General features: G+C 38.5%; 1 protein-coding gene across 1 annotated transcript in view; it reads left to right on the top strand.

Moving 5' to 3' along the window:
* LOC128068391 (A disintegrin and metallopeptidase domain 3-like) overlaps window positions 1-7,919 on the top strand; it is a 117,188-nt gene extending 109,269 nt beyond the window's left edge. Inside the window, exons 19-20 of the mRNA XM_052661540.1 lie at window positions 1,491-1,653; window positions 7,877-7,919. Of these exons, the coding sequence (XP_052517500.1) occupies window positions 1,491-1,653; window positions 7,877-7,919 (206 nt within the window). The remainder of the gene's footprint in view (window positions 1-1,490; window positions 1,654-7,876) is intronic.
* Window positions 7,920-12,871: the final 4,952 nt, after the last annotated feature.

Below are 12,871 nucleotides of genomic sequence, written 5' to 3'. Positions count from 1 at the left end.
TTTGGTATTGCAAGGTATTTAAAATGTCATGCTACACAAGGGAAAATAAAATTTGGATTCATATACAAAAGTTATTGAAAACCAGATGTTTTTAAATTCATTTTTTAATTGGAGTATTATTGCTTTCCAATGTTGTGTTAGTTTCTGCTGTACAACAATATGAGTCAGTATACATATATCTCTTCCCTCTTGAGCTTCCCTCTCATCTCCACCCTTCTAGGTCATCACAGAGGCCCGAGCTGAGGTCTCTGTGATATACAGAAGCTTGGTAAATTACTTTGAATCAACATATAATTGGACTGTACCTGTGTTTCAGTGGCACAGATTCTCTTGTTGTTTTGAGAGGGCATTAAATTTGTTTACACTTAATATCATGAGATGGTGCAGTAGTAAAGAACCCACCTGCCAATGCAGGAGATGCAAGAGATGTGGGTTCGATCCACGAGAGGGGAAGATCCACTGAGAAGGGAATGGCAACCCACTCCAGTATTCTTGCCTGAAAAATTCAATGGACAAAAGAACCTGGCAGGCTACAGTCCATGGGTTCACAAAGATTTAGACAATTGAGAATGTCCATGAAAATACACAATATCATCATAATTGGTTTGGTGGTAATTCTGATTGCTTGATTTATATTTTTTTTAATTTTAATTTTCTGGTTTATTCCTTTTGCTTATTTGGACCAATTGGCCATAGATTTACTTTTCTAGTTTTATGCAATATCTTTATAATACCAATGGGAATAACAACTTTTTAAATTAATGCAATCAAAATTAAAACAATATCACTTTTTACATTTGTTATGTAAATTTAACCTCATCTACTATTACTGTTTCTTTTTAATTAGCCTCAGTCATATCTGTAATTTTCACTAAACAATTTTTAAAATAATTTTTTTTTTTTGGTCTTAAATACTAGCATTTATTTTTACACAAAGCAGTGCAAAATGAGGCAGTTCCCCAAAGGGTGACTTGAAACTAGAAAATCCACGCTGAGAGCGAGAGTGTTAGTGTTAGCTGCTGAGTCGTGTCTGACTTTTTGCAACACCGTGAAGCCTGCCAGGCTCCTGTGTCCATGGGATTTCCCAGGCAAGAGTACTGAAGTGGGTAGCCATTCCTTTCTTCAGGGGAGCTTTTTTTTTTTTTTTCTGCTCTTTTTTTTAAATAGAAGAATCTGTTAGATGGTAATATCAACCTAATATATTCTAAGTAGCAGTGCAGTATGACAGGAATATGATAGTATGATAGAATGAAATAAATTAGAATGTAACACATAAATATTAAATATACATATAAAGATTAAATTATATATATTTAAAAGAAATATATAATGCACTTTGGGGTATAGACACAGAAGTTTGGGAAGCACTTTTAAGTTTAAATGTATTTATTCTATGATTATATTATTTGAATTGCAAATTTTTATAATTCAAATTACTAAAATGATATGTATCATTTTTTAAAAGTTAAAAGATATTGTTATGTCTTCAGCTAAAACTGCGGCCTTGATAAAACGACGTCGTGCCTCTCAAAAAAATAACCTGATGATAAGTTTCTACGTCTTCTTACCTTTCTTCATTTTAATGGCTATCGTTGCTCTTAAATGGAATAAAATGAAGATATTTTGGAACAAAGAGGGAACACTAAGTGGGGAGTAAGTAAACACATTGTTTTTTATATTCAATATTTGAAAGGCTTTATGAGAAAATTCAAATCTTATTCAGAATATTTTAAATAGGGACTCGTATAGATTGGTGTAATGCTTGTGTGTGTGTGTATGTGTGTGTGTGTGTGTGTGTGTTCTTAGTCTCTCAGTCATGTCAGACTCTTTGGACCCCATGGACTGTAGCCCGCCAGGCTCCTCTTTCCATGGGGATTCTCCTGGCAGGAATACTGGAGTGATTTGCCATGCCCTCCTCCAGGGGATCTTCCCAACCCAGGGAACTGAACAGGCATCTCCAGCACCAAGGGCTTCCCTTGTGGCTCAGCTAGTAAAGAATTCGCCTGCAATGCTGGAGACCTGGATTTGATCCCTGGGTTGGGAAGACCCCCTGGAGAAGGGAAAGGCTACCCACACCAGTACTGTGGCCTGGAAAATCCCATGAACTCTCTCAGAGTCAGACATGACTGAGCGACTTTCACTTTCACTCCTGCACTGCAGGCAGATTCTTTACCCTTTGAGCCACCTAATGGAGGCTTATAACTCACTGATAATGCTTATAATTCTACCAAATGTTTACAAATATACCAGATTTTTTTTCAAACTTTAGGCACATGGGTATCCCTCATGCCCATATACGCCCAGGAACAACTGAATTTACTCAGTAAATCCTTAGTATTTTTCTAGTAGAACATCATGTTGGCTATAATTGCTTTAGACGGTGTTGTCTACTTCCTAAGCACACCATTTGCCTTGTCTTGACATTTGGTGGGGCCAAGAAGCTAGAATATGCTGGAAGGTAAAAGAGTTTCAGAAAAATATCTATTTCTGCTTTATTGACTATGCCAAAGCCTTTGACTGTATGGATCACAATAAACTGTGGAAAATTCTGAAAGAGATGGGAATACCAGACCACCTGACCTGCCTCTTGAGAAACCTGTATGCAGGTCAGGAAGCAACAGTTAGAACTGGACATGGAACAGCAGACTGGTTCCTAATAGGAAAAGGAGCACGTCAAGGCTGTATATTGTCAACCTCCTTATTTAACTTATATGCAGAGTATATCATGAGAAACGCTGGGCTGGAAGAAGCACAAGCTGGAATCAAGATTGCTGGGAGAAATATCAATAAGCCCAGATATGCAGATGACACCACCCTTATGAGTGAAGAGGAACTAAAGAGCTTCTTGATGAAAGTGAAAGAAGAGAGTGAAGAAGTTGGCTTAAGCTCAACATTCAGAAAACTAAGATCATGGCATCCGGTCCCATGACTTCATGGCAAATAGATGGGGAAACAGTGGCTGACATTATTGGCGGGGGGGGGGGGGGGGGGGGGGGCGGGGCACTGCAAAGTCACTGCAGATGGTGATTGCAGCCATGAAATTAAAAGACGCTTACATCGTGGAAGGAACGTTATGACCAACTTAGAGAGCATATTAAAAAGCAGAGACATTACTTTGTCAAGAAAGGTCCATCTAGTTAAGGCTGCGATTTTTTCAGTAGTCATGTATGGATGTGAGAGTTGGACTGTGAAGAAAGCTGAGCACAATAGAATTGATGCTTTTGAACTGTGGTGTTGGAGAAGACTCTTGAGAGACCCTTGCTCTGCAAGGAGATCCAACCAGTCCATCCTAAAGGAGATCAGTCCTGGGCATTCATTGGAGGGACTGATGTTGAAGCTGAAACTCCAATACTTTGACCACCTAATGTAAAGAGCTGACTCATTTGAAAAGACCCTGATGCTGGGAATGATTGGGGGTGGAAGGAGAAGGGGACGACAGAGGATGGGATGGCTGGATGGTATCACCAACTCAATGGACATGAGTTTGGGTAAACCCCGGGAATTGATGATGGACAGAGAGGCTTGGCATGCTGCAGTTCATGGGGTCACAAAGATTCGGACACGACTGAGCAGCTGAACTGAACTGAATGATGAATAGAGATGGGGCAGCACAGAATATGGGGCCAGAGACGAGAAATAGAGATGGGGAAGCATAGAATACCTGGGGCCAGTGACAGTGAATTGGAATTGGTGATGGACAGGGAAGCCTGAAGTCCATGAGGTCGCAAAGATTCGGACATGACTGAGAGGCTGAACTAAGCTGAATGACGCCAAATAGAGATGGGCCAGCATAGAATACGGGGAAGGTGAGAAAATATAAGATCACAAAGAGTGAGGGAAAGCACATATAAAGGACTTGGCCTATGTTACATGAAATTAATATTGCTCATGTGTTTCTGAAATTAGAGTTAAGGTACTTACTCAGTTTTTCCTTTTTTTAGAACAAAATTTAATTACTTCTTTTTAAAAAATGAGGTATAATTACCTTATATGATATTAGTTTCATGTGTATAATACTTTGTATATAATGTAAAATGATCATAGTAAGTCTAGTTAACATTTGTTATACATAGTTGCAAATTTTTTGTTTTCCTCCTGATGGGGATTTTTAAGATCTACTCTTTTAGAAAGTTTCATATATGCAGTTAGTTATTACTGACTATAGTCAGCATGCTGTCCATTACATCCCCATGACATTTATTTTTTTATATAGAAGTTGTACCTTTTGAACTTACCCGTTTTGCTCATCCTCACTCCAACCCATTACATATGGCAACACCAATTTGTTCTCTGTATCTATGAGGTTTTTGTTTGTTTGTTTTGGTTTTTTTGATCTACATATAAATGGGATCATACATTGTCTTTCTCTGTCTGACCTTATTTCACATTCATACAGCTTTTTCTTTCCTGTAGCACAAATATTGTTCACAATTTGCTCAGTAAATATTTAGGAAGACAAGAATGCAGAAGTAAGTGTAAAGATTGGGTCTCGTTCCTTCATTGTAAAGTAAATCATTTTTGTTTCTCATATGTTTATCGGAGATAAAATGATATAAAATTTCTATCAGCACCTCTGCTTACCAAGTAAGTTAATCTTAGTTATGAACAAGTTAGCAGCAACCAGTAAATTCAGGGCAGTATTCTGCATGATTCACATGGACATTTATATAATCATTCAATTGTTATAAATGATTTAATTGAATGATATTTGGCATAAGTCTTCCTGGGCTCTTATTTAGGACATGTTCGAAAAATCTGAATACTTGCAAAGCTGAACCTGACTTCTGGAAGAAATGGGATACTTAGATATCACTGACCATAAATAACAAAATCTGCCTAAGTTTTAAAGCATCGGTCAATTGTTTCAGGGCTACAAGGGCAAGAAATGATGTAGGGCTGAAACACAAAAGGGTCGTAAGGAACTGGATGGCTGTGAACTTGGTCATTCTCTCCATCACCCAAAGGCTTTTATGATTGACATCATCTCTTTTTGTCTATGTTCATTCTCTCCAAAAGAACTACTCTGCTTACACACGGCCCAGAGTACCTCTCTCAACCATTCTAGTTTCATTTTCAAGTAAAAATCCTAATAATCTCTCAAAACCAGTATCTGTTAGTTAAGAGACATCAACAGACAGAAAGAAATAGCTGTGCAAGTGTATCTAGTTTAAACAAGTGTCCTGTCAGGATTTATAATCCCAAATTGGATGTTCAAACCTGATTTTTACCATCTATAGCCAAAGAACTATAGCCATTACAAGGAAACTACACTATAATATTACTCTTCAACAAGAACTGAGTGTGTATAGGAGCCAAAGGGAAAATGGAAGCCGTGTGAATACCACAAAGTGTAAACAGACATAACTGAAAGAGAGGCCTCATTAAGGAGCTCATTAACAGAAGTGAGATGACTATTCACATAGTTATTTGATAGAAATAATATAATCAAAGTCATGATAATTTAAGAATTCACGTGTAAATTGTCTTTAACTTTGGAGAAGCATTAACATAGATATTTTAATATTTCACCCTGTCTTCCATGTAGATAACATAGAGAAAAGTAATAGATGGATTTAACTTTGAAATTTTTAAAATACTTAACATATTAGTTTTTAACTTTTTATTTTATGTTGGAATATAGCAGATTAACAATGTTGTAATAGTTTCAGCTAGACAGCAAAGGGACTCGGCCATACATATGTATGTGTCTATTTGCCCCCAAACTCCCCTCCCATCCAGGCTGCCACATAACACTGAGCAGAGCTCAATGTGCTATACAGTAGGACCTAGTTGGTTATCCATATTAAATATGTGTGTACACATCCATATCCAATGTGTACGTATTCATCCCAAACTCCCTATCTAGGCTTCCCCCTCATCCTTCCCCCCTGGAAGCCATAAGTTCACTCTCTGAGTCTGTAAGTCTGTTTCTGATTGTAAATAAGTTCATTTAGATACTGAACTTAAAAGATGTCATACAATATTTTTCCTTCTCTGTCTGACTTACTTCACATGAGAGGCCAATCTCTAGGTCCATCCAAAACGCAGCAAATTGCTTTATTTCTTTCTTTTTGATGGCTGAGTAAAATATTCCGTTGTATATATGTTCCACATTTTCTTTATCCATTTTTCTGTTGATGGATATTTAGGTTGTATCCATATCTTTGCTGTTGTAAATAGTGCTATAAGGAAAGTCTCCTGCATTGCAGGCAGATGCTTTAACCTCTGAGCCACCAGGGAAGCCCGCTATAAGGAAAAATATCTGCAAATCAATCAGTGTGATGTACCATATTAACAAAGCAAAGAATAAAAGCCATATGCTCCTCTCAATATATGCCACAAAAGCTTTTGAGAAACTCAACACCATTTATGATAAAAAAACTCTCCAGAAAGTGGGGATAGAGGGAACATATCTCAAAATAATAAAGGCCATATATGACAAACCTACAGCTAACATCATACTCAGTGGTTAAAAGCTGAAAGCCTTTCCTCTAAGATCAGGAGGAAGACAAGGATGTCCACTGTCACCACTTTTATTTAACAGTTTTGGAAGTTCTAGCTACGGCAATCAGAGAAGAAAAAGAAATAAAGGGAATCCTAGTTGGAGAAGGCTATGGCACTCCACTCCAGTACTCTTGCCTGGAAAATCCCATGGGCGGAGGCATTCCATGGGGTCGCGAAGAGTCGGACACAACTGAGCGACTTCACTTTTACTTTTCACTTTCATGCATTGGAGAAGGAAATGGCAACCCACTCCAGTGTTCTTGCCTGGAGAATCCTGGGGACGAGGGAGCCTGGTGGGCTGCCATCTATGGGGTCGCACAGAGTTGGACATGACTGAAGTGATTTAGCAATTGGAAAGCAAGAAGTTAAATCGTCACTGTTTGCAGATGACCTGATACTCTACATAGATCTTAAAGATGCCACCAGAAAACTACTGGAGCTCATCAATGAATCTGTTAAAGTTGCAAGTTACAAAATTAATACACAGAAATCTCTTGCATTTATATACACTAACAATGAAAGATCAGAAAGAAAAATTCAAGAAGCAATTTCATTTACTATCACATCACAAACATAAAATACCTAAGAATAAACCTATTTAAGGAGACAAATGACCTATACTGAAACTATGAGATGCTGATGAAAGAAATTGAAGGAAACAGAAACAGATGTAAAAACACACCATGTTTATGAATTGGGAAAGTCAATATTGTCAAAATTATACTACCTAAGGCAGTTTATAGATTCTGTGCAATCTCTATCAAATTTTCTGTGGCATTTTTCACAGAACTAAAACAAGAAAAGCTTAAAATTTGTATGGAGACACAAAAGACCCCAAATAGCCAAAACAATCTTGAGAAGGAAAAATAGAGCTGGAGAAATCAGGCTTCCTGACTTCAGATTATACTACAAAGCTATAGTCAGCAAAACAGTATGGTACTGGCACAAAAGTAGAAATACAGATCAGTGGAACAGGATACAAAGCCTTGAAATAAACCCATGCACCTATGGTCAAGTAATCTACAACAAAATAAGCAAGAATATACAATGGAGAAAAGACAGTCTCTTCAACAAATGGTGCTAGGAACACTGGGAAGCTGCATGTAAAAAACAAATAAGATTTTAGATAATTTTTTAAATCATTCACAAAATTAAGTTTAACATATTTTAAAGTTAGGCTACCATTGGTAAATATACCCCAGTAGGATATATATAATCCCTCAATGGGATATAGGAAGAAAAGTGGATATCGGGACATATTAACTGAATAATTAGTAAAAGTCTAGCTATTTTTGTTTTTGTTTTTTTTTTTGAGTTCATTTAAGATTACAGTGTTTCCTAACCTTAAAACAATTCTATTTCTTTCATACAGATTTCCATCAGAAATCAGCAGTAGTACCAGCAGTCAGTCTTAAGGTAAATGTGAAGTAAAATGATCATTATTGACAAAATGATATAATTCATTAAATATATTAAAAATATTTTAACAGTACTTCAATATAGGAAATAAATTTTTTCCATTTATTGTTTCCAATGAGTTCATCATTTTGATATCTAGTCATTACTATCATATACTAAAAGACTAAAACAAAGCATTTGGTGTTGATATTACTTTATACTTCTATAGAAACGTTTCATGTTAACTCGCATTGTCCAGATTCATTAGCCACAATTTTTGTAAAAAGAAATGAATTTAAAAGGATTTTAAATGCATTCTTAAAATATTTATGAGCAATCATGTATTTGTTTGGTGTATTTAAGACACCAATCTGCATTAACAGATTGTCTAAATGAGAGTTTTATACACATTGTCTCCCAACACTTGTATTTCTTCCTCATTGATTCCCTGGTTATTGGTCTCCTTGTTTTAGAAATAAGAAATCAGATATAAAGGATGTAAGTAATTCCCCATGTGTATAGAATGGTAGGAAGTTTTTGAGTTTGAGATTAAGATAATCATATTCCAGAGCTGAAACTCTTAAAAGTGAAAGTGTTAGTCACTCAGTTGTCTCCGACTCTTTGCGACCCCATGGACTGTAGCCTGCCAGGCTCTTCTGTCCTTGGAAATCTCCAGGCAAGAATACTGGAGGGCTAGCCATTCCCCTCTCCAGGGTATTCCCTACCCAGTGATCGAGCCCAGGTCTCCTGCATTACAGGTGGATTCTTTACCATCTGAGCCACCGGAAAAGTCCTGAAACTCTTAAGAACTCCACAGTTTTGCCACATATTTTCTGATATAAGACTGGGGATGGGAATGGTATGTACATTTATTGAGGACCTAGTAGATGCCAGGCAAATGCTAAAAGGCACTCACCCTCCAAGGCAGAAGAATAACTCTTTACAATAAGATGAGATAAAGAAGGCTTCTGTATATACTGTTCATATTCCTAAACCAAATGTGTATAGAAATTATGATATATGATATTTCACATATTAGACATCACTGGGAGTAAAGGAACAAAATCAGAAACTCATCTAAGAATGAGATCACAATTTCATCTCTTTACTTACCTGCCATATGTGACCATGATGGAGAGTAAAGTCATTGGATCTCTATTTCCTTTTCTGCCACCAAAGAAAATATTCATAACTCACAGCCTCAAAGTAAAGTAGTCTTATTTCTGCCTAGAGTAGCCTCTACCTCTTCTGTCAGCAAGTTATATTCAAAGCCCACATCTTAGGTGAAGACTCTGGCCCGTGGCTGTCTCCTTCTCATCTCCTACAGTCATAGTTTTGTCATCATGCTGAGTGCCTTCACCCACACTCCTCACCTCCACACAACTTTACTCATTTTCTCCTAGAGCAATACACTGAGCTCTCCATCTCTCGGATATTTTTTCCCGACTCTTAAGTCATAGCTTCAATCTCATGCTTTCTTTTGCATTTTTTTTTTTTTCCTGTTTCTCATAGCCTTCTCCTGCCAGCAGTACTAGTACTTTATGGTCATATTAAGGACTTGCCTCCAGAATGTGACACATTCATTCCATAAACATATTTTATAAGTTGATTGTAAAGTGTGCTGAAAGGTAATTCATTATATGGAAAAGATGAGAGAAGGAGGAACTGGGAACAATTTTAAATATGTCCGACTGTGTAGGCCCTGTTGAGCAAGTGATGGGTCAGCGATGAATTGAAGGGAGGTACAAATAATTACGCAGTTTAGATGTTTGAAAGGAGTCACCTGAGTCAACTCACAGAAGGCTTTTATTTGGATGCAGGGCAACAAGAGAGGAATACAGGCATACACTGGGGGCCAGAGAGACACCTCTGACACAAAGTTCCTTATTTTAAATTGTAAACAGTCCATTATAAATCCAACTGCCCTTATCTCAGCAAAAAGAGAAGCCAGGTAGGTATTCACGCTTTCCCAAAGGTAAAGAGAGAGCTTCCCACAGGTAGATTCACAGCTCCACTGCAGCTGTAAACCACCTCTCTCTCAGCCAGGCATCGAGCTGGCAGGGCTATCAATGCATGAACCCGGGTAGGAGCTTTTCAAGCACAGGAATGATCTAACAACAACAGCAACAAAACCCCTCAGGACTGATCCAGGAGAGAAAGAATGTTACCTCATACCAGGGATAGTAAAGATGGTCTTAGGAATACACTTTGAATGTGAACCAATAGAGTGAGTTGACAGTTTGGATATAGAGTGTAAGAAACAGTACTTCCGTGATGTTTCTTGCTGGAAGACAGCAAGGTTACATAGCTAACCCAGAGCTCTCTGTTCCTAAATGTGTGCTCTTAAAATATTTTAAAAAATTTACTTTACAGCTTACGGATGATGAAAGAGAAGGTCTGCTTAGGTAATCATGAGCTAAGTCTGATATGCCATGATACAGAGGTTACATTTTCTCATTTACCTGAATAGGAATGTAGTTGAAGTATTTTTGAAGTGGTAAAGGAGTATTTAGCATGACATGGTCTGCTTTTTACAAGTTTCACTGGGATACATTAGAAAATGCAGTCAGATTTAGTCAGAATGGAGACTAGTGAAACAAAATGAACAGTAAAATTGTGAAGAGGGCAGGACTGGATACGACAGAAAGAATAACAAAGAGAGACCTAACAGGAGTAGACTTGGCTGAAGCGCTGACTGGCTCGATGTATTTGGTTTAGAATAAGAGAGATCGGCAAAGACTTAAACAGTCTGACACAATGGATATTGATACCTTTTACTGTTGACATACTGTATAGCTGGTGAGAACCAGTTTGGTGTTGGAGTGATGAAGTTCAGTTGAGATCAATCCATTTCAGTCGCTCAGTCATGTCTGACTCTTTGCGACCTCATGAATTGCAGCACGCCAGGCCTCCCTGTCCATCACCAGCTCCCAGTGTTCACTCAAACTCATGTCCATCAAGTCAGTGACGCCCTCTTTCAGTATCCTATCATTTTGCCTTTTCATACTGTTCATAGGGTTCTCCAGGCAAGAATACTGAAGTGATTTGTCATTCCCTTCTCCAATGGACCACATTCTGTCAGACCTCTCCACCATGACTCTCCCATCTTGTGTGGCCCCACAGGGCATGGCTTAGTTTCATTGAGTTAAACCAAGCTGTGATCCGTGTGATTGAACGATGAAGTAGAAGGGAGTAAAAAAGGAGTTTGTTTTGAAGATATGTATGTGGGACACCTGTCGGAGAGGCACAGAGGACTATTGGAAGTTCTCCTCCTCTGTATATAAAAATTGAGAAAATATTTAGTATTAAAAATAATGATTATTATTCCCTCTTCACAAGGGTCTGCCTGCAATGCGGGAGACCTGGGTTCGATCCCAGGGTCGGGAAGATCCCCTGGAGAAGGAAATGGCAACCCACTCCAGTATTCTTGCCTGGAGAATCCCATGGATGGAGGAGCCTGGAGGGCTACAGTCCACAGGGTCGTAAAGAGTTGGACACGACTGAGTGACTTCACTTTCACTTTCACATGTTGTATTGCTCATGATTTTCTTTGACCCATATAAAACTTGTGTAAATGAAACATATACTATTAACACTAGTTTATACCATTGCCATTCAATGTGGCTATCATAGATGATTTAGGGGAAAAATTAAAAGAAACAAAAAAACTTGGGTTTGAAAATTGTATGGAGCACAGATGTAAATTGTGACAGTATAAATTGTCTTTGTATACTATTTAATGGATATGCATGTAGCTGTGAAGTGAAATGAGAAAGCATTTATTAACAACTTATAAAATGTAGCATTTCTATTTTTCCATATTTATTTTACAGCAGTGACTAAACAAAAAATAAAATAAAACAAAACAAAACACAGCTTGGAGAAAAGATATTAGCAAGAAACTGGCATGATTCAAGAACGAAAAAAAAAATCTTCTCTTCTTCCTTTTGTGATGACCCACAGCTTTCAGTTTTACAAAGCAAAGTAAATCCTGTGAGTGAAAGTATGCAGGCTTGTGTCTATTGTTTCTGTTCTCGAACCCAACTTCATGTGTCCGACTCAGAGTAGAAACTTAAGAGCTTGGAGCAGAGAAAGGTTTATTGTAAGGGGCAAGGAGAACCTTCAGCTGATGTTCAAAACCCCAAGCTCACTGATATTTTTAGGGGAAGAGTTTTTTTTTTTTTCCTTGCTTTTTTAATTTTTAATTTTTCATATTTTTATTTTTACTTTATTTTGCTTTACAATACTGTATTGGTTTTGCCATACATTGACATGAATCTGCCACGGGTGTACACGAGTTCCCGATCCTGAACCCCCCACCCACCTCCCACCCCATATCATCTCTCTGGCTCATCCCCGTGCACCAGCCCCAAGCATCCTGTATCCTGCATCAAAGATAGACTGGCGATTCGTTTCTTACATGATAGTATACGAGTTTTAATAGGTAAAATCTGGGGCAAGGGCTGCAGCATGTGGCAATTCCCTCTGACTGGCTGGTGGTGAGATAATAGGGCCGTGTTCCAGCCATCTCAGTCATCAGCCTTTCCAATCAGTGTGGGTCCACTTGCTTGTGCTCAGCCTGCAGTGACCTCCTCCGTCTGGGTTGAGGGGGCCCTAGTTCCTGCTGAAGAACTCCAAGGCATGCACAGACTGCTAGCCCATCACCCGAGGAGGGACCAGCACCAGGCCCCTTGCTGCAGCAGTGTCTCCTCCTGCCTCCCCTCCCTTCCCCGGTTAGCAACTGTTTGAATATGGCCTTTGGAACTCGTGGAAGGTCGAGGAAGCAGAAAGCCTTTTTCCTTCAAATAAGAAATGGGACACACGGAAACACTTTTGTGTCCAGGAGGGCCCCACAGGGTCCTGCTCAGCTTCAGTCCTTCTACCTCCATAATCCTCTAGTAGGACACAAGAAAGTTGGTCTCTTTCGAACCTGGAAGGTTGTTCCATCCCAAACAAACCTTCCATCATG

This window comes from Budorcas taxicolor, chromosome 24 (assembly GCF_023091745.1).
Source record: "Budorcas taxicolor isolate Tak-1 chromosome 24, Takin1.1, whole genome shotgun sequence".
NCBI classification, from domain to species: Eukaryota; Metazoa; Chordata; class Mammalia; order Artiodactyla; family Bovidae; genus Budorcas; species Budorcas taxicolor.
This window is presented reverse-complemented; position numbering and strand designations above follow the sequence as displayed.